We start from the raw sequence: 22,424 nt of genomic DNA, 5'->3' as shown, positions 1-22,424 counted from the left end.
AAATACTCTCAAAATATATATGATATTATTTTGTAGGAACTCACTGCTGTTCATTTTGTGTTGACACTACTGTGTCTTCAATGTACATTAAACTGCCCCGTATACATTTCCTCAGTAAATAAAAAAATATTAACTTTAGGAGTAAAACCTCAAATTTTAAAATTTGTTTATTAAAGACAATATTAGCGAATCTCAAATGAAAATTTATAACATTGTTTTATCCGGTATACCAGTGATGAGCAATATTTTTTATCACTGAAGACATATTAGCAACTCTAATGAATATTTGAAACAGAAAAAGATTTGGTCGCATCTAGGAATTGAACCCACAAACTCAGCCTTGCCGGGGCTTTGCTTTACCACTGAGCTAATTCGACCCTATCCTCTTCGATAGAAATGTTGGTAGTTCTTAGTTGAAATGAAGTTAATATTCTTAGTTCTTAGTCGAAGTATGATACAGTTAAATATGACCAAAGAGGACAGGGCCGAAATAGCTCAGAAACAAAACAAATAAGTGATATTGAGATAAACGTTTGAAACTTTTTAATTATAATCAAAAATATAAAGACTGCAACAAAAACAATACGTAGATATTTTTGGTTTTATTGATAAATAAATAAAAGTGTTATGTACAACTAACACAGAATTGATTTGCTCCCTTCTTGAAAAGTAGTAAAAAGTTACAACGCCATCATTCATTTTGTGCAATATCTCAGCGACAGCAAATATCTATAATATTAATAATACGTCCAACTCCAGTAAAATATTGGCAATATCAACAAAGCTGGCCGCCAGAGGCGCTATTGTGTCATATGTACTTTGACATTCCTTTCAATGGCGGAAAATTGAATTTTTTTTTTTAGGCGTTTTGTGCTTTCTAATTTGTATTTGATCTATATTGATAAAAATGTCCCAAAAAGTAGGTTCAGATGTAATAATTACAAACAACAAAAAGACTCCAAGTCATTTTCAGGATGCCAAAATAGTATACAAATAAAATGTTCTTGATTACATAAACATAAAAGATGAAATCCACAAATAAGAAATAAAAAAAATCTTACAATTATATAAGTATTTTATTATATTTCTAAGTCTTTAAGATTTTTTACGGTTCCATGATATTTCTAGTTTTTGTTACATAACTTTTCATGAATTTATATCACTTTTTGTAGGTGTGTTGAACTGTCATTTTGATGACATACCTGGTCACCATTTTTTACATATGAGCACAAAAAGCGGTAAAATTGTACATAGGTTAACTCACGCCGCTAGGAGACGCATCAGAATGTATGGGAAATGTCAGAAGTTGGAGGTATTATTATAGGATATTTGGCAACAGTAATACATATGTAAATCTAAAATCTGTTTTTCAGACTTTTTTCTGTCTTGAACTGGTGCATATGTGCAGGAGAAAAACGGCATGTGCGTAAGTTATCATGATAGCTCAGTGATTAGAACAGATGGTCCGAATTGAAATCCCAGTCTTAGTGGCAGCAATAAATTTTTATACAAGTTTTTCTCGAATCTAGACAGTATAATATCACGATAGTTACTAGAGAAAATATGTCAGATTTTTAAATGCAAATAGTTGGTGTTCTGTCTTTCTAATATCATATGTTTGACCATAAGAGAGAAGGAGATGGAACGAGATGTGTCATTATGTGGCGGATATCGTGCAACGTAACTCTGCTGCTATCGGTGTTTGGTAGCGAACACCGTTTGCGGCGAGTAAATCAATCATTTGGAAAGAGGCAACGTTAAAAATGATAATATAAAATGGATATTCGAGACTTCATGATTTGTTACTTAAGTTAATTGCAGAGAAGATTTAATGTACAATATAATATAAAGTAAACCTAAGACAGTGTTAAACAAATATATATATTCTGAAATGATTGTTCCTAAATATGAAATATCACAAGGAATCTCTTCTTCTAATAATATTCTAGTTTCCCATTTGCACACACACACACACATTATTATTTATAAGCTTCAAAGACAATTCATATCCATCTATCTTTCAATGGCAGGTAATCTGGAACCACGTTGAACCAGCTGGGGGTCGTACTAGCTGTCAATTCCAGTGCTGAGAAAAGTTTATTAATAATAATTGTAATTAAAAAACCTCAATGTTGTACTGTGCCTTTTTTCTCAACGAGAATGTCTGGACATAGGTTTCTAAGTGAAGAACAATGAAAAAAGTAGTTGTGGCTATAAAGAGATAAATATAAACCGACAAAAAATTCTTGTATTTGCAATAAAAAAAATGTTGCATCAGACTATGTGAATCTGATTTTACATATTTGTATCTTCTAATTTACAATGTTGTCTGTTTGTGGCGGGTGGCATGGATTAGATTTGTATACAAATCTACAGTTTTATTCAGAGGTTGATGAAATTTTGCACACTTGACCTGTAAAACAAGAAGGTCACTGTCTACATTAGATTTCGAAAAACTAGGTAAAGCCCGGGAAACACCGGGGACTTCAGCTAGTATACATATATTATTAGAGTCAAACCAACCATTTATCAACCATATTTGTCCTTATTATAGTTGTGTGTTGACTTCTCTAATGGCACTGAAAATGTTCAGGAAACAATCGAAATAATTGGATTATTTTAGAATTTAAGGTTATTCCTGACTTTTACTAGTGTTTACCGAGTGGAAACATTTTCTCGTCACGCAAGAGAGTATTTTGGAACTAATTAATGCAATTTTGTTAGAAATAGGGACGCATGACATTTTAACACTAAAACAAAAGGACGGTAATATCATATTCTTCACTTGTCACTTTTAGAACTCTACAACTAACGACAATATTTGTAATATTATTATTTAAATCCTTAAATTAATTCATTTTAAACCGTATTACATAGCTGTCATGCCATTAATGTTAATATCCCCCACCTAGCGCCATCAGCTTCAAACTCTTCAGATTATCTGCCATTAAGTAGAGATACCAGAGCATTTCCTGAAGCAAACTTAGCCGCATTCACATAAGTCATACTAGGTATCTTCTCGCGAGATAGGAAGAGGATTAGGAGCAAGAGAAAAGTTGCCAAAATTACCATTGCAATCTCCACACTCAAGTTTGACTATGCTAGGCCCAAAATGACATCGGAGGGCATACTCAGTTAAGAGTTGAAATTAAGAAACAAAGGTCGCTCACGACCTAAAAAGAACTTCATGCTAATAATATGTGTACACATTATAATAGTGAAGTGGGGTAAACCCGATGTGAACTGAGGTATCTCTCCCGATCAACAGAATAATTTGTGGCTACAAAGTTAGCATTGAATCAGTAAGCAGTGTCTTTTACAATAATGAGCGTGAATATAATGCGATAAAACATCTCAGCACTGACAACTTTGACCCCCAAGAATTAAAAGAACACAGTTGTCATGAATAATTCATGTAACATATTATACAAATCAAAACAATTGGTTAAATTCTTCATTTATTTGAACACGGCCAAAAAACAGCGAGCAGCGACAGTGGCGACATCTTGCATTTCAATTAGAAGCTCTACCCATTCTGCACGTACCAATGCTCGGTCAAAAAGCCCAATGTCCTATCTGCTGTATCTATATGCGCTATACAATAAATGAGATAGATACATATAGGCAATGTATTACTACTCATATGTTTTGTTATGACGTGTTTATTAGTGAAATTAATAAATATTGTTTGAGAAAATATAAAGTAAAATTTGACTACAGTGAAACTCTCTTAAGAAGTTTTCCAAGGGACCGGGGAAAAAAAACTTCTTAAGTGGGAAAACTTCTTAAGTGGGATTCAATTTTAGCCATTTAATAACTCGAGTCCGGGGCATACGTCATTCCTATGTCTACCTACGTTAAATTGTTGTGAAAACAAGCTCATATGATCCAAGCGGTCAAAAAAAAAAATATATACATATACATCTTCTAGTTATCATGGTAATTAGTATTATGTATTTAGAAAAAGGTGGGAAAGTAAAATAAATGAAAAATGGTAGAACATATTTGATTATAAAAAGTTTATTTACATACCTACATATAAATAAAAAAAAATTTCGAAGTATTTATCTATAGTAGATTGCTTAACTCTATTATTGAATTCTTTTGTTGTAAAATTTTGACTAAACATTACAAATCAAAACAAAACCATCCCATGGACAAAGTAAACACAATTTTAAAACTGTTAAAGTACATCCCTCGAAAAAGCCACTCGAATTCGGATAGTAAAAGTTGCAGCATTCCAAAAGGTTCATACTGTTGATCTTATTTTAAATTGGTGTAAAGGCAATGGATTATACATATTTACTTGTTAGTGATTACTCACTCTTAACTTGACAGTTGAAGACAGAGCTGTGGATATACGCCGTCTCTTTTTTACGCTTTCGTTTACTATATGAACTGAGGGAGAAAGAAAGACTTGTTGTGGTTAATTTTACCAAGCGGTTTGATAAAAGGACACCGCAAGTAATTTTGGTAACCGCAAACTAATGATAGCGGGTTCTTTGTCTCAGAACCGTTTGCGTACTGCAACCCTGCCATGGCACTGCACAGAAAAATCTCACAAAGTCTACGCGGCAAACTGCTTATTAGTTGGCGGACTTTAACTTTTTTGCACGCTTGCTGCTTGCTCCAATGGCATTTGAGATTTGAGAGACTATTGTTATGATGTATTTTCGCCAGGCACAGTCGACTATCGTATATTTTTAAAGATATTTTAATCCTTTTCTAGAAATTCCTTATGAAAATAATATGCGCAGCTCAATATTATGTACCTGTAGGTTCATTTATGGTCCTACCTAACTAGCAGACATCGAATAGCTACGATTTCGCACATAAATAAATGGCTTGATGCTTGAATCAGAAAGTTATATCATACAAGCTGTTTGACGCTGGAATTATGTATAATCTGTGAACGCATCCAAAAACTAGAAAAATCATTTGCGAAGTTTCGTTTCAATCTACATTTTAAATTTATGCATATGTATTTCCTAACCTTCAAACTTAATTTACGACAAATGTCAGATGAAACATGATGCACGGCAATTTTTGATGTTTGAATGAAAAAAACGTAATTATAATGCATATTTTACCATCTCCCCCGCCATATAATCATGTTGTTATGTATTTAAAGGTGAAATATTCCGTATTAACCGTGATCCGATAGATTATCAAAAGTTTTTCGTGTTTTACAAATTCGATGGAATAAAAATTTTATACAATAATATTACGAAACATCTCTATGTTCATTATCAAAGAGAAGATTATTGAAGGAGACGTCAAATGTATGCAAATGTAGATCTAGCCCACGTTGTCATTAAGGTTGAGTTTAATATAATCTTTCATGTTATTTCGGCCTTAAAGACGCTTGCATATTTGTTACATAATTCCGCATTGTTTATTCGTTCCATTGCTATTTTACCTAGTTAGGGGATTAGGAGACGGGGTATTTGGTTTATTTATTGGATGTTTATTGGTTACGGCAGGTTACGGCTTACGGCCCGGCGGCCGACAAAGGGTTTTATGATGTCAGGTACTAGGTATGGGTTTCAGTCAACGTCTTTCAATTTATGACTTGGAAAAAGGTTCATTTTAGATATTTTGCGACACAATATTTCGTTTGTGTTGATTTTACCGCCGGATTTCTAAAACCTCTTAAGCGGGAAGCAGTTTTAGCTCTAAAACTTCTTATGTGGGAAAAAATCGTGTTTTTTGTATGGAATTTTCAAGGGACCAAAAATCAAAACTTCTTAAGCGTGAAAACTTCTTAAGTGGGAACTTCTTAAGCGAGTTTTACTGTACCATATTCATGGGGTACCTATAAATTAACATGTTACCGGCATTTGTACACCCCTAGAGCCGCCTCTGCTAATGGCCCATGTAATATACATACTTGCAATGGGCATCAATATCACTCGTGGAAAAATAGTTGATACAAAAATAAATTTCGTTCTATGAACAATGCTCACACATTACATTACATTATATTACAGTCACCAGGACTTACCAACAAACAGTCAATCACCGTCTAACACAAAATCACCAGTTGGCTCCAGATCAAGCTCCTTCACCATTTGCTGTTGATTGCCATTGTTGGTGGTCATTGTCTTAACATCTGTGACCCTTAGACCGCTGTCTGTTCATGGCCATTCTCTTTAACATATGTTATCCCTAGACTATTGTTTAACATCTGTCATTGTCTAACGTCTGTGGCCCTTAGAATGTTGTTGTTGATGGCCATTATTGTCTAACATTAGTCCTTACACCGCTGTCCACTGTCTATTTTTGATGGCCATTGTCTAACAGCTGATGTGCCCAGATTGTCCACTTTGAAACCCATTTTCTAACATCTGCTGATACAGGCTAGTGGCCATCCGCCATTATTCGAGACCTTGGAGCATTTATCACAATCAAACTACGGTCACAGATGTAGTTAATGTTTTGTCCACTGTTGTTGGTGGCCATAATCTAACATCCGTTGCCACAAAGCCCCGATTAACGTCCAGCGTCTGAGAGTTTTCACCAAGCCGTTATCCGCTGTAACAACTTTGATATGCCGCCTCTACCGCCGGGATCCTCCTCGGGTGTAGTCCATGGTCTTGATGTGCTCTACAGCTGAGCAGAACTGCGTCCAGCAATACAGTAGTTCCCCCTCGAGGGGCGCATTCAGGAAGGTGCTCACAAATTGGACAGTTGAGAGGAGCGACGGAGGATTCGCCTGTTGGTTGAAATGACAGATTGTAAGTTTGCAAGAAGTATGTATCACCTTAACAACATGGTAAGGTAGTATGTATAATTGTAAGAGTTTAACCTCATTAATGGGAAAAGATTTGATGTAAGCATGTCATCGCAGGATTAGATGATAACAGTAAATCAAACAAAGTGTTATTCAAATAATTGTCTGCACTATTGCTTGCAAGTCTGGCATTTAATGTTGTCAAATTTAATGAGCCTCTATTTATAGAAACTGATCTGTAAAGGATTGGGTTTTCTATTCAGAATAAAAGAAGTATTGAAAATTCAAGAACAACATCATCCTAATTCTAATTCTGTCTGGCAAAGAGGCTTGCTAAAAGTAGTAACACTGTGCAATACTGTTTGATCTTGAAGAGTAGTTGTAGTTGAACAGCGTGGCATGTAGGAATATCATCTCGGGTGGTTTTCAAAGCCAGCGCGGCTGTGTCAACCATGACTCCATGCCAAAAAGTCCGAAGCGTGTGTGCAGGATCGGTAGATGTCCTCCGATTGTCAAAATCTTCCAAGAATCAAGTTTCCAATATCAAGTAAAGATAGCGTTATTAACGATAATCTGATTCGTCATCCGTCAATCCAGAGGTGATCCAAAGCGCTGGACTGTCGTAAAAGGAATCCCAGATTTGAACTCAAAGGTGCGGTGGCTAGTTCGCAGATTTGGCAGTAACCCAAAAATCCAGTGTTGGCAATTTGGCCAATACACAATGCTAAAATCTTCAATGATAGAAGTGCACACACCGAAACCATAGATAAAAATACATCTAAAAGGATCCACAAAATCTTTTATGTAACAAGCAATCACTGCGGTGAAGCCATATTGAGTGTGTGTTGAAGGGGAAGTTACCTTGATGAGGACGTAGATGAGCACGGGAGTGAGGTGGTCCGCGCCGGGAGTGCCCCCCTCCGAGGTCAGACTCAGCAGGGACATGATGGACACCATGCAGCGGACCACGCACTCCACCTGGAACAAAAATGGATTCATTATTTGAATGCTACTTCACACGAGTGGAAGTTATTGTCAGTATCACCCAGGTAAGAGAACACAGGTACCTGAACACTGAATAGCCAGGTACATCTCAACCTTTCTATTCCCCATCTCCTCACTCGTTGAAAATGTGTGGACGGTTTAAAGTTTATTTTTCTGATTCTGATCATTGTACTAAAAATCAATTATTGATTTTACAAACCATCTAAAATTACACATTCCCAAATGTCATTATTGACTTTTATTTTTTTTTATTATTTTTTTAAGGGCGGAGACGGTTTACACGTAGTTCCCGTGAGCACTTAGGCCATGGGCCCATTGTGCTATCTCCCATTTTACCTCAATCCTTTAACAACAACCCAGTCACTTTAATAAAGTTCACCAGGGTTGTCATTGGGTATGTGGCTATGTCTTCTGGTTCCACTGTATGTCTCCCCAGGTATCTGAGCCTAGTTCCCACCAGGGCAGGACATTGGCACCATAAGTGAATTGGAGTCTCTTCATCCTTTTCACATTTCCTGCATCTATTGGTGTTTTCCACTCCCAATATCTGCACGTGTCTCCTGAGATGGCAGTGTCCCGTTAGTAGTCCTACCAGTTCCCTCAGCGTAGTTTCTTGGTTCGTTTAGGGTCTGGTCCTTTTATGAGTACTTTGGATTGTCTCATTCCAGGTGCTCTCTCCCATTCTTTGCAGTGCTGGGATTTGACTCACCTATCAATATGTAATTTTGTGTGGCAAGCTGCTACTCCTGCGGCCGGTTTGGATCCTACAAGTGGTGCTTTCACCCATTTCCTTGCTATTTCGTCAGCCCGCTCGTTGCCCTCAATACCTTTATATCCTGGTACCCAGATTAGGGTTATTTTATTGATGGTAGCAAGTTCTGAAAGAACAGTCCTGCATTCCATCACCAGTCTGGTGTCGCATCGGTTACTTCCCAGTGCCATTAGGGCTGCCATGCTCTTATTGCTGTACCCGATGTGAATGAAGCAAGATGTGTGTGTCAAGACAGAGTTGTATGGCAGTCTATCCTGTATGCCGGTAAGATATTAAGTCTGATGGTAAGTTAGTTAGTTTGTTTAAGGTGCCTCAGCAAAGACTAGATTTTCAAATATTGTCAGGTTATTTGTAACCCAGGAATGTTTGTCTTTCTTTTAAAAAAAAATGATATACTACTCTCCATATACTAACTCTGATGACTTAAATCCTGACTTTGCAATCGACCACGAATTGTCACAGTATCAAACTGCGCAGTATTTTCCCATATCAATTGAGTTCCAAATGGTCGCATCTTAATACCAATATTATTTAGGTGATGCAATCATGACAATCATGATATTATTCAAAGGTTCTAATGGGAGACTCGTAGGTTTATTGAATATGCGATATCACTAACAATATATTGCAATGAGATCTAATTGCAATTCTACTGGAGAGCTGGAATGCAAAGGAGGTAGAGTGAGCACACATTATTAGATTAATACTGGTGAAGTCAAACTGACAATTTAATTATCCCACAAGATTACAATCTGTGAGAGGAGTTTAGGATAGGAGGTACTGTACTGACCTTGTCTCTGGGGGTCTTGTAGACGGGCAGGTGAGCGAGTATCCTCTGCGCTGGCAGCCAGGGGGCCCCCGCCAGCCCCCGATCCGGCAGCCCCACGCCCCCCGCGCTCAGCCGCGCTATGTGCTCCGTCAGAAGTCTGGAATCAATTCAAGCAATGTTTTAATTCTGAATGGTGATACTGAGAGTACTTCCCTCTAGAACGGGCCACAAATATACTACATATTTATTATTTTAAATGAATTAATTGTGAAATAACACTAATTAATCAAATAAAATTTACTTGCGCACGAGATTTGAATCCGTGACCTCCAGATTGCTAGTTCAGAGTCTTACCCTTTAGTCACGATTGCCTTGGTTGGTTGGTTGTTAAATTCTTCGCAGAATTTACTCTCCTTCCATTCCTTTATGGCATATACCCTGAGAGAAAATCATTTTCCTCTGGGCCTCCCGGGTATATTAAACTTTCAGCAAATAAGAAATTCTACAAGTATGAAGAACTCACTGGTCTCTCAAGATGTCGCCGTCTCCGTTAGGGAACATGGCCTGAAGGTAAACCCGTCCCATTACTGCCCTCTCCACCGTCAGGGCTGCTTGCTCCAGCTCCCACTCGGTAGCTCCTGGAATCACAAAATAATAACATTATCATAAAATATAATAAAATAAGTGTCACTTGCCGCAGCGCTTCGCCTCGCTGCCACTAGTCTCACTGAGGGTGGACGGGTTAACTGTTAATAAGTTTTACAATAATTGAGTAGTTTTAAATTGGTTTATATTAGTAGAATGGATGACAAGTTGTCTGAAGAAGTTTGTTCCATGCATCCACTACTCTATTTGCAAGGAAGTGTTTCCTAGGATTGGATGCAAAAGGTGTTTTGTTAATTTTTGTTTGAGTGTCCATGGAGTGTTGAGATGTGTAAAGACTCACCAGTCCAGGCGTCCTCGCGTGCCATCTCCTGGTTGAGTGAGAGCAGCGTCTGTGCCAGCATCTCTCTCTTCTCGTCGGCCAGGCCGGAGCGCAGCCGCTCCTGCAAGCTGGCGAGGCGGGACTCGCGCGCCGCCAGTGACACACGAGCGCGCCCTGCCGCCACCAACGCCGCCTGCCGCAACGCTTCGCTTCGCTGCCACTCTGTCTCACTGGGGACGGGGGGGGGGTTGAACGTCAGTAAAAAATTTATAGATGAATAATTTTTTGTTTTATACTGGATACTTTACGTTTCAGGGTAAACTGTTTGAGCAATTGGAGGGAGTTGCGATGGGCAGTCCGTTGTCGCCAGTACTAGCCAACTTTTTTATGGAGAAGTTTGAAGAAGTGGCACTCGACACAGCTGTCCCTAAATTATGGTGGCGCTACGTCGACGATGTCTTCGCCATTTGGCCTCATGGAACGGAGTAACTAATCGAATTCCTGGACCATCTTAATTCTCTCCACAGCAAAATTAAATTCACAATGGAACTGGAAAACGAAGATAAAATCCTGCCTTTTCTAGATGTGGAGGTGATGCGAAAACACGATGGTAGCCTAGGACATACTGTATATAGGAAACCAACCCATACGAATCGGTACTTACACGCTGATTCGCACCACCACCCAGCGCAGAAGAGAGGACTTATCCATACATTGGTGACCCGAGCGACCAGAATATGTGAAGAACATAAAATCGGAGCGGAACTTACGAAGCTGACCGATGCACTGGAGCGTAATGGTTACCCAGCAAGTCAGACAAGGCAAATCATAAGAGCCAAATCTGCACCAAACAAAGACAGAATTGAACAAGAGTCGAAAGGCTGTGCCTTCCTGCCTTATGTGCACAATGTGACAGACAGAATTGCCAGGCTATTGAGAAAGGAAAGTATCAAGACTGTCTTCGGAACAACAACAAAGATACAGGACTTACTGAGGTCTGCAAAGACTAAGTTTCCTCTGGAAACAGATGGAGTGTATAAACTCAGCTGTTCCGGATGTGACAAGGTCTATGTAGGCCAGACAGAGCGGACTATCTCCAAAAGGATTTCAGAACACTTCAGAGCTCGTAAACTCGGCCACCCTGAAAAATCGGCAATTGCCGAGCATTTGATTGACACCGGGCATTACTTTGGATTTGTTCCTGAAATCCTGGGGAGACCCAAAACTTATAGAGCACGGCTGATTACGGAGGCCATTGAAATTCATAAAAATCCCGTAAACATTAATAGAGACGATGGAGCTAAGCTTAATAGTTCTTGGTATCCGGTAATTGACGGCTACACCAGAGCTAAACGAAGAAAACCACTTTAAATAAAAAATGATACGTTAATGTTAGCTCAGAGAGTTGGAGCTGGCAACATGGTATCACAACCTCATACATAAGCTCACATTTCACCACAACCTCAAATAACACATTTGCCCTGATGATGGACACTGCAATGCTGTCCGAAACGTTGGCTAAAGAAGGAGTTAGCGCAACACGGCATAACACCCCAAAAACAAATAACAAAAAAGTTCAGAGAGTGTTTAGTGCCAGGACGCAATATCTCTACACCGGAGTCGAAATAATGTGGGTATAGAGTAGTCAACTGGGCAAAGATGTCGAAGACGCCCCATTGCGGGGTCAACTACTATTATATAGATGTCATCTGTGACAGATAAAAACATGCTTTTTTAAAAAAAAAACAGCGCCATCTGTTATACTTAAAAGCAACACTATTGTTTCTCCTTCTGCACAGACAGCCTGAGCCACAGCGACGCGTGGCGGGGTACAGCTAGTTGTAAATAAAATAATTTTGATACCTACTTTACAGCTACTCTGAATTACAATCGGTTCCAATTTTGAAAGCTAAAATAACATTGAACATTTCATATCACTTCACGCACGCACCGACAACCGTCTTTAATTATAATAATTGAAGTACAGTAAAAGTTTAAAGTAATGTCTGTTAACCTGTCGAGCGCCGCTATGGTGGCCACCAGCGCCCGCCGGCAGCGCGCCAGATAGGTAAGGTATGGCAGGCGTGCCCGTGCGTCGGCGCGCACAGCGGCCAGGGGTGCCGAACCCAGGCCGGCGAGGGCGGAGGCCGCCGCGCCGCTGCCCTCGAGCCGGAGGGCACACACCAGGGTGATGGCACCCGTGCGCTGGAAGGGTTAAAATACAATAATTATAAATATGCGCAAACCTATTATGCGTTAATTGATGAAATTGGAAAGTCATTAAAGTTTTTGATTCTATTAACTCCAGTGAACAGAAAATCGATAAAAGTTTCAGTTTAGTGATAGTTCGTTGTGTGAAAGCACTGTAAAGGCGGGGGAGCTATGTCGCCACCCGGTTGGGCAGCGTTGTGAGGCGGGCAGGTTCTTATTTATTCACGCCCTATTACACGCATGATATGTGCCAATAAACAATATAAAATAATAAAGAGTGCGCACGGTAGTGATAAGATAAAACATGCAAATGCGCATCTACATAAAGGCATATTGAATTACAAAAATTTATAGAAAACTGATTATTAATCAAACTGATGAATAATTGGTTCCGATTCCGTGATTCAGGTAAGAAAATCTGATTTTGTTTGTTAACCACTTAATGCTAGGGTTTTTTAACCTTTTGAACGCGTTAATTTGCTCCGTTTGATCTATACCCGTACGCGGTACATATTTTCAAATACCTATGCACGCAATTAAATGTCAAATTATAGCATTCTGGCATGATTTAATGGATTATATAGACAGAACAGATTATTCTCCACAATATGAAAACAAATCCTCGTGTGTCAACACTCTTAGATGTTTATAAAAACAAAAACATAAAATTTCATACAAAGACGTACCGTATCTTTTGAATGTGGTCCCGCCATTCACTCGGCGTGTGTGTACTTAGGCCACTGCGTTGATAGACACAAGTGGGACACCATGATCACTTATCATTTTTAGTTATGAAAAGTTATGAATGACATACTAGTACTAACGCCATCCGTTGACAAAAATGTAAACTAAAGGATTAAAAGGCGCGAAGAGGCGCACTTGATTATCGATCTTTTTTTATGAAATACAATTTTATTTTTGAGAAATTCTTGTAGATGTCAGCATCGTGACAGTTCTACGAATGTCTGAGTGAGCAAGAAATACATTTATGACGAAAGAGCGCTGGAATATCAGCCGTCAAAGTTTCCGTATCAACTGTTGATACAGCCGCGTGTGTAAAGAGTTAATAAAAAGTATTTTTAAAAAAATCAGGTTTTATTCAAAGTTTATACATTTTTCAATTAAAATATAAATAAGAACGAAATAAGCAGCTCAAAAACACGACCGATGCAGTTGAGCTGCAAGCAAATGTAATACATCGCTAACTTTTATGAGCGTTATTCGTGTTAGCTAAAAATAGAACGCCGCAAGTCGAAACCGGCGAGCATCACTCGGACTAGCAGAAATTGCACGCAATTTCTGCTAGCAAGAAATTAAACGCATTTAGCGCGCAAGCGTGACTCGTTTAAAAGCATTAAGCGTTTAACTGAAGAGTTTGTTAATTCTCGTAACTCCTACTGTTTCTCAACTTCGTGGCGTTCCAGGTGATTCGGCGAGTCCGGCAGAACGAAAGGAACAAGTCCGAGGAATCGAGTCCAGTTGACTGAATTAGGAATCGGACTCAACACATCTCTAATTATAACCCATATCCTACTGGGTGAATAATAATATGATAAGTGAATGAAGCGTTATGCTAGTCTTACATATTATTTTAGCTTTCATTTTTAAATTTACTTTTTTTTCTTCATATTAGCTTCACACAGGAGGCCCTGGGGAAAATAATTCCCCTCTAGGCCTATGTCATCTTTGGGGATGCTGTGTGGAGGGTCTTTTTAGGAAAGGAAGGTGGGGAAGTTCTGGGAAGGAAAAAGATAAACATAATAGAAATGTAAGGAAAAAGGGTGTCAGGCACATCCATTATTAATTATAATCCATATATGGGGAATGTAAATAAGAAAGAGAGGATGCTCACCCCCGAAGCTAATTCCAACGTACTGACGTCCATGTTGGAGAGAACTTGGCGGAGTTTCTTCTTCAAACTCTCAAATTCTACATTTGTGGCGACATCGCTGAAATTATAAAATAACAGGTATATATTATGTGCTGATCGTTGCCGAGCTATGACCAACTGCGCGTATAACAGCCGCAGTGGAACCAAAGAAAATGATGCGTTTGGTGTGTAGCTAGAAACCCTTGTTTCTGTTATTATCTATAACATTGAGACAATATAGGTTTTAATTCACACCATCGGTTGATAGTCAACCGGTAGCTAGCATGGCCACAATTTGTAATGGAGTTCAACAGTTGCTGAATCCACTAGTTAGTTTATCGACCACATTGGTTTTCTATATAAGTTGAAAATTGTTACGGGTTCATCTAAATGAACGGAGACAGAGATGAAACTAGAGAAAACAAGATAAAACTATCGATATATTAAACAGCTTAGTTTGTCGTATTATTCTGATTAGTTGTCGATATGGCCCAAAATGTTTTCTGCAACAAGACGTCAGACGGTACACATTCCGGTCCAAGCTGCAAAGTGTGTAAGAGAGTTGAGTGGCAAGTTGTTACCTGTTGATGGCTGAGTCCTGGTCGCCGGGATTCCCAGGGGGGCCCACCAGCAGCGAGGCGGGGCGGGCCCGGGAGCCCCAGTGGCCCGAGTCCGACGCGGCCGCTTCGCTGCTTGAAGAAGATGCTTTCCTGCGATACTTTGCCAGGATGTCGTCTGATAATTCTGCAATAATATGTATATGTACATTTAAAAATCCAAGCATAATAAACAGACCTGCTATATAAGCGTATATTTCTACAACGCTGGCATTTTTCAATGCAATCTGTGAGGAAAATAATTTCCCTCAAGACCTATGTGGGAATGCTGTGTGGAGGGTCTTTTGTTTTGGGGGGAAAGGAAGAAGTTCTGGGAAGGAAAAAGGTATGAGGGGCAGGTATGAATTTAGGCCAGTGCACCCAGGAGTGACGGATGTATGAATTCATCCTCCCACTGCGGTGCAACGAGATGGGTTGAGAGTCCAGCTAGACAGGTCAAAGGGTCTCCCTTAACCGATCTTTCCTGATCCGGCCCGCCACGCAGTTTTTTTTCTATAGACGCATCCACCGCCAAGACCTAGACAAAACTCACCCCATTGAGCCAGACACCCCTGCTAAAACCAAATGTAGCGAACCACTTGGGATGGCAGAGGTGCTGATTATCCTACCAAACGTTGAGATTGGGACGATTAGTGCCATTTAGAATTTTTTAAATTTGACACTTACCAGCGTTGGTCTTATGCGGTAAGTTGACAATGTCTTCAGTCCCGCTGGTGATGATTCCTATGCTCTCTATTTCACAGTCTCCTCCGGCTTTCGACACATCCTCCGCGTAGCCAGGCGGGTTGCTTCGTTTACCTGCAGCCAGACAAGTCAAAACACTTATTATTTATCAATGTTCCACTCGTACATACAGACACAGTAGCAAAGAAATTTACATTTTAAAAATAACCCCACGTGAAAGCTATTTCAACTGCTATGTTGACAATATTTTGAAAGAAAGCCAACGTGATTCTAAAAATATTTCATTTGTAAAGTTGTACTAATGAATATATGTCCCAATAGATGGCACTGATTGCCACATTTGCTGGCATTGCGGAAAGGCACGGCCTTTAGACATAACTTATACAAGTCGTCCCTGGCGCACACATGTACGTTTTTGTGTAGAATAGAGTTGTAGCGATGCTACGAGAATTATCTGGAACGATCGCCAATACAAAATGCATTGTAGCTGGAACACTCTTCACGCAATGCGAGCGTTCAGCGTTCCTACTTACAGTTCTGAAATGTTCTAGATGCACTGGGGTGGATATATAATGAGGCGCATCGAGAAGTACTTAGTCAATCATTAATTAGCAGTTTTACGAGTGACCAACAATGCGAGCGCCGCTACTGCTTGCTGCCTACTGAAGCGGCCGACACCGACCGCCGGTTTCTCCGCGTCGAGTCCCGCTCTTTCTTCACTACACCTCTACAGGACCATTACCTACAGACGGCTCTGCACGGACTACAATTTATTATGGACTCTACAGGATCACATCAGCGCCCTGGCCCCGGGTATCATTCCTGGCCAGCGCTGACCTCACGCACCTAGACCCTGCGACCACTTTACCCGTCTGCACCTAGACCCCGCGGCATCGTCGCCGGCCTGCATCTCCCGACAGGTCCATCGCACCTTCGGCTACCTCGTTCACACTGGAGTACCCGGAAGACCCCACGTCTTCACCAGTGCTGAACACATCCACGAGTCCGGTCTCCATCAACGCGGCGTCGACTCACTGACCCGCGCCTCGACCACACCATCGCCGTCTACACCTGGTGTCATCCTCATCGGTCCCAGTCATCTGGCAACTACGCAATTCCACTGACTCGCAATAAACGCTGTGACACAACACAACATCATCTTACCAGATCTTACCTTACCTTACCAGATCCGAAAAGAGTAAACATTTGGTATAGTGCTGCTTTTCATGGTTGGTATTTTGCGTGAAGATACAATAATTTTATACATTTTGATATTATTTATATTTTTTTTGCGAATAAGGTAGGATAGGCAGTGTTTATGTGTCTGTATGGAAGGCTTGCCTCTGCGAACAGACATTGTTTCAAGAATTATGCCAATGACTATTCCTGTATAGGTAACAGCTTACAATACCATTGTAGTAAACAATACTAATTTCGGCTGTGCGTGCCTCCCGTCCAGTTCAATAAATTCAAATTTGCTTTGAATTAAAGTGTCATTTGCATTTACAAAGTTGTAACTGATTATGTGATGAATTCAGACAAGCGATAATCTACCTCTAATATAATATATTTCAACAGAAAATTATTTTAAATGTGTTTTATATTCAAAAGTGGAACAGAGTTGTCAAGAATTCAGACTATCCTGTGATTTTTCATGGGATTGCAACGGTCTGTTCAGCTCCATTTTGTTTTTATAAAAACGTCCCCCTCAGACGCTCATTCTAGATCTGTTTCAGCATACAAGCATTACAACATGACAATTGCACTGTTTTGCTCATACATATTCATTCAAAACATCTTAACTTAAACTCAGCAGTAGGATAATAATATGGACGGTTTTGCAACATTGTCTGTGTGAGCTTGGGGAACGTGGTCATATAATGAATATGTGAAAAAGACATACCAAAGCTGGCCGCGGTTGCAGTAAATCCCCTGCTTTTGTTCCTGAACTGCTTGATCTTGTTGAGGAAGTTGCCGCCAGACCTCTTCATGTTGTTCTTCAGGTCACCGAAGTTGAGGCCGCCACCCTCCGTTGAATCCTCGGGCACTCTCCTGCCCGAGTGATACCTATTATAGAAAGATACATGTTATAGTCATCTGTTCATTTGGGCCTTGAATAGATTCTGAGAGCAAGTTATCTTATACAGGTACATCTCATACACATTTGTCGATTATTAGAAATACTAATTTGTGTTGTTGGTGCACAGTAAAAAAATAGGCACCAAGATTATGTAACACAAGCAACAAAGTAGATACCAACATTATCTGTATTTGAAATGCATATGTATTCGTTATTAACAGATGATAGTGCTAGGTTATGACACGGGGGGTCCTCAAGGGAAGGCCTGTGCTTACTGGTATCGAACCAGGGGCACGTGTGTAGCTCAGTAATCGGAGGCGGTGAGATTCTTTTGTCTGCAAGGCGTGGGGGACTTCTTTGTTCTCCTCGAGCTCTCCACGCTCAACACAGATAAGGTTTCAAATATCACAAGCCAGGATGTAGTGAAAAGGGTTTATTTCAATAGTTTACAACGGGGGTACATCCTAACCATAAAATCAGTATCGATCTCTCTCTTTTCTCTCAACAGGGTGAATGGTACTAATGAATTTACTAAGTGAACACAAAATAAGGGGGGGTTTAGGTTGAAGATAGCTTACGAGTACGTCAAGTCATAATGGAGGAAGTCGCACTTGCTGTCCAAGGCGGGGAGTTGAGTCGGTACACACGCGGATTCAATACTAGGTTAACTCCCAGGACCCGATTATAGCGGTCCTGGTCCATGGTCTAAGGATACCGGCAGTATTACCGTTTCCAAACAATAGATACTACGACGCGGCTTTGACCGCGTTGTTTGTGATCTCGGGGCGAATGCCGCGTGCTCGCTAGACCGGTGTCTGATTTCAACTGCCGAAGCGGCCGATTGTTTCCCAGTGTATAGGCGAGCGGGGAATTTGTGAAGCTCTTACTATTTAGGATGGCTTGAATTGTATATTGTGTATTAGGCTGGACCGTGTTTCGTAACAATAAGATGAATTAATAGAGTGAAGATATGTTACTGAGAAAATGCAAATAGTTACAGTGAACTAGGTCCAGTAGACATACTTTAGTTGCCCATTCATATACATATTTTTTGAATGGGTATCCTTTTCATAAGCATTGCTAAATTTTTTGTTCAATTAATAATAATAATTTTTATTCCAGGATGTGGAATAGAATTTGGTACAATCCCACATGTCTCATATAGATTAGTATGAATTTAACTGTATTATTTTGATTGTAGTGTGTACCTGTGAATTTTAGGTCATATTAATTATGAAAGGTTCCCGCCTCTGCTAGTTACTTACTGTTAAATCACGTCGGTATAAACAGTCTCATGTACTACTGCCAGTTGAAATTGACAGAGTCCATGTATTTGTAAACAATCTCTTCATACAAAAGGCTAGGTTTCCTTAAAAACTCTCTCTTGCTCCAAAACAATCAGAACCGGTCTGTATCTAGTGTATTAAAAGTGCCTAATCATGGTGTATTGTAAATAAAGTGATTCAGATTGTCTCTCAAAATAACAGTGTTTAATTTAAAAGGACCCTCTATTTATCCTCTCCAACTAAATAAAAACATAAAATAAAAAAAAATAACAATCTAAAGGTAAATTTGTTCTTTTGAAAGGCATTATTGAAATGCAATCTCGAGGCAAACATTTTTTAAAAATACTTTCAGCTTCACAAATCCTACAATTACATTATGCGTCTACGCTAGTTACAGTAGAACCTCGTTAATTCGAAATCCACGGGACATCAAAAATCAAACTTCGAATTAACGAATTCCCACGTAATTCGAAATTTTATGAAAAAAAAAAAAAAAAAAAACGCTGAAAATCGATTTTCTCGGCCGCCTCTTCAAATCCGGGTGGTATTTTAGTTATAAATTCGTATGAATACCAATTATTTCTATATTTTTGCGGCCGATTACCGTAGCGGCGGGCCCTTTCAATTCAGTTATTCGCAACAAATTCGTAAAAATGCTATATATTTACGCGTAAATCGAGATTTCGCTGCCGATTTCGGTCGCGGCCTACCCTTTAAATTGAGATATTCGCAAAAATACGATATATTTCTGTGTAAATCGAATTTTATCGGCAGTTTTTCGTCGCGGCCGGCCTTTTAAGTTCTGATATTTGAAGTAAATTCGTAAAAATATGTCATATTTCGGCGTGAATCGAAATTTTTCGACCGATTTCCGTCGCGCCGTATTTTTTAACTCGGATATTCGAAGTAAAGTTAGTAAAAAAAAGATATATTTCCGCGTAAATTGAAATTTCGCGTCCGATTTCCGTCGCGTCGGGCCCTTTAAAATTCAGATATTCGAAATAAATTCGTAAAAATACGATATATTTACTCGTAAATCGAGATTTCGCGGCCGATTTCTGTCGAAACGGGCCATTTATATTCAAATTGAAATGAATTCGTACATATACGATACATTTACACGTAAATCGAAATTTTGTGGCCGAGTTTCGTCGCGGCCGACCCTTTAAATTCAGATATTTGGTGTAAACTCGTAAAACTACGACATATATCCGCGTAAAACGTATTTTCTCGGCCCTTCGAACTCAGATATTCGAAATAAATTTGAAAAAGTACGACATTCCAGTGTAAATCGATTCAGATTTACAAAATAATAATACTAATTAGGACGATGTATAACCACGTAAAAATACATTTTTCGGCGTTTTACCGCCACGGCTGACTTTTAGATTCAGATTTACGAAATATTATGATTTATTTTTGCAAAAATCAAATTTTTTCGAATTACACGAACAAATTTTCGTGCGCGGACAAAAATAAATTTCGAATTACGAATTAACGAATTTCGAATTAAAAAAAAATTTTGTATGAAAAAATTTTTCTACGGAAATTTTTTTGGCGAAAATTTCGAATTACGCGTTTTTTCGAATTATCGGGGTTCGAATTAACGGGGTTCTACTGTATTACTAAGTTATTCTTAGTTATGATATAATATTTGAATTGTACCTGTGACTTTTTTCAGCGGTTGCATCAAAGCTAATACTCTTAGGAATGGCCCCCGTGGAAGCTCCCGGCTTCAAGGATCCTGTGCACGGCGTAGAATTCCTGGGCAGCGTATTGGCACCATTATTCCCAGCGGAACCCCTCTGCATCTTCACATCCGTAGAGTTGAGGATAGACACATACCCCAGTGGAGGGGTGACCCTCCTTTCAGTCAGATTCTCAGAGTTCACATCCTGACTAGAACTACGATCACTTGTAGACGTGTCGGCACTGTTCACAGATAACGTACTTAGAGATATAGCACTACCGCACGATATACCGTTAAGCGGAGAGTCTGTTTTCGTCTCCCCTTGTTTAATATTAGACTTGTCTGCGCGGGAAGAACTCATATTAATAATACTCGTTCGACTCTCTGACGTTTTTAAAACACGAGAAATCGTATTCGAAATAAGATTCGGGGATGTGAAACTGTGTTGCGACGTCATCAGCGATGATGAATGTATTCGGGAGATTAGTGAACCGTCGGAAGAAGCGTCTTGGATATCTGCGTCAAATTCGGAATGCTGCGAAGTCTCGTGGAATTGTTCAGAGAAGCCGGTGTTTGACGTGTTGAATGAAACATCACTCAATATGGTGTTGCTAAAGTCTTGGTTGGAGATATCGTGATTTCCGTTTAAGAAAGGCATCATGCTGCACGCGTTTAGATCGGAGATTCCGGAGTCGTTGATATCGGACATGTTGGCTTCCGCTCTGATAGGTCGGAACATACTTCCAGATCTCTCGGCGTCGGGTTTGTTCTGGTTGAGGGTAGCCATGTCGGACGAGGTGGAGCAGCCCGGTTGGGTATTGCACGGGGTCCAGGGGTGATCGGGTCGGGTAGGGAAGCGTTGGCACGGGTCGTTGAGCCAGCGGCTGGTGGCGCTCCCGTTGCTCATGGCCGATACGAAGGGGGAGTTGGAGGAGTGAAACATTCCGTCTGGCGTGGAGATACCGGACTCTGACACTTGAATGTTGATGGCTTCATTCTCACTAAAAAGAAAAATTATTTTGTTAAAGGCATACATATTACACAAGCTGTACTTTTGTTGTTTTTTACTACAGTAGAACCTCGTTAATTCGAAATCCAGCGGACATCAAAAATCAAATTTCGAATTAACGAATTCCCACGTAATTCGAAATTTTATGAAAAAAAAAAAAAAAAATATGCCGAAAATCGATTTTCTCGGCCGCCTCTTCAAATCCGGGTGGTATTTTAGTTGTAAATTCGTATTAATACCAATTATTTCTTTATTTTCGCGGTCGATTACCGTAGCGGCCGGCCCTGTAAATTCAGATATTCGCAATAAATTCGTAAAAATGCTATATATTTACGCGTAAATCGAGATTTCGCTGCCGATGTCGGTCGCGCCCTACCCTTTAAATTGAGATATTCGTAAAAATACGATATATTTCCGCGTAAATCGAGTTTTCGCGGTAATTTTCCGTCGCGGCCGGCCCTTTATTTCAAATATCTGAATTTGAATTCGTAAAAATACGATTTATTTCCGCGCAAAACGAGGATTCGCGGCCGTATTCCGTCGCGGCCGGCTCTTCAAATTCAGATATTCGAAATAAATTCATAAAAATGCTATATATTTACGCGTAAATCGAGATTTCGCTGCCAATTTCGGTCGCGGCCTACCCTTTAAATTGAGATATTCGTAAAAATACGATATATTTCCGCGTAAATCGAGATTTCGCGGTAATTTTCTGTCGCGGCCGGCCCTTTATTTCAAATATCTGAATTTGAATTCGTAAAAACACGATATAT

At 39.7% G+C, this 22,424-nt stretch overlaps 1 protein-coding gene across 8 annotated transcripts in view; it reads right to left on the bottom strand.

Annotated features, from left to right (window-relative positions):
* Positions 1-5,802: 5,802 nt before the first annotated feature.
* Gapvd1 (GTPase activating protein and VPS9 domains 1) overlaps positions 5,803-22,424 on the bottom strand; it is a 53,605-nt gene continuing 36,983 nt past the window's right edge. For all 8 annotated transcript variants that reach the window (XM_089643531.1, XM_089643533.1, XM_089643530.1 and 5 more), the window contains 11 exons: positions 20,618-21,643; positions 17,490-17,653; positions 15,569-15,700; positions 14,867-15,029; positions 14,268-14,364; positions 12,219-12,409; positions 10,226-10,434; positions 9,803-9,917; positions 9,301-9,436; positions 7,595-7,711; positions 5,803-6,715 (listed from right to left, as the gene is read on the bottom strand). In XM_089643531.1, coding sequence (XP_089499657.1) covers positions 6,560-6,715; positions 7,595-7,711; positions 9,301-9,436; positions 9,803-9,917; positions 10,226-10,434; positions 12,219-12,409; positions 14,268-14,364; positions 14,867-15,029; positions 15,569-15,700; positions 17,490-17,653; positions 20,618-21,643 — 2,506 coding nt within the window. In that variant the 3' untranslated portion in view covers positions 5,803-6,559. The remainder of the gene's footprint in view (positions 6,716-7,594; positions 7,712-9,300; positions 9,437-9,802; positions 9,918-10,225; positions 10,435-12,218; positions 12,410-14,267; positions 14,365-14,866; positions 15,030-15,568; positions 15,701-17,489; positions 17,654-20,617; positions 21,644-22,424) is intronic.

The sequence above is a fragment of the Hesperophylax consimilis genome, chromosome 19 (genome assembly GCF_061612785.1).
Source record: "Hesperophylax consimilis isolate HC1 chromosome 19, BYU_Hcon_1.0, whole genome shotgun sequence".
Lineage (NCBI taxonomy): Eukaryota > Metazoa > Arthropoda > Insecta > Trichoptera > Limnephilidae > Hesperophylax > Hesperophylax consimilis.
This window is presented reverse-complemented; position numbering and strand designations above follow the sequence as displayed.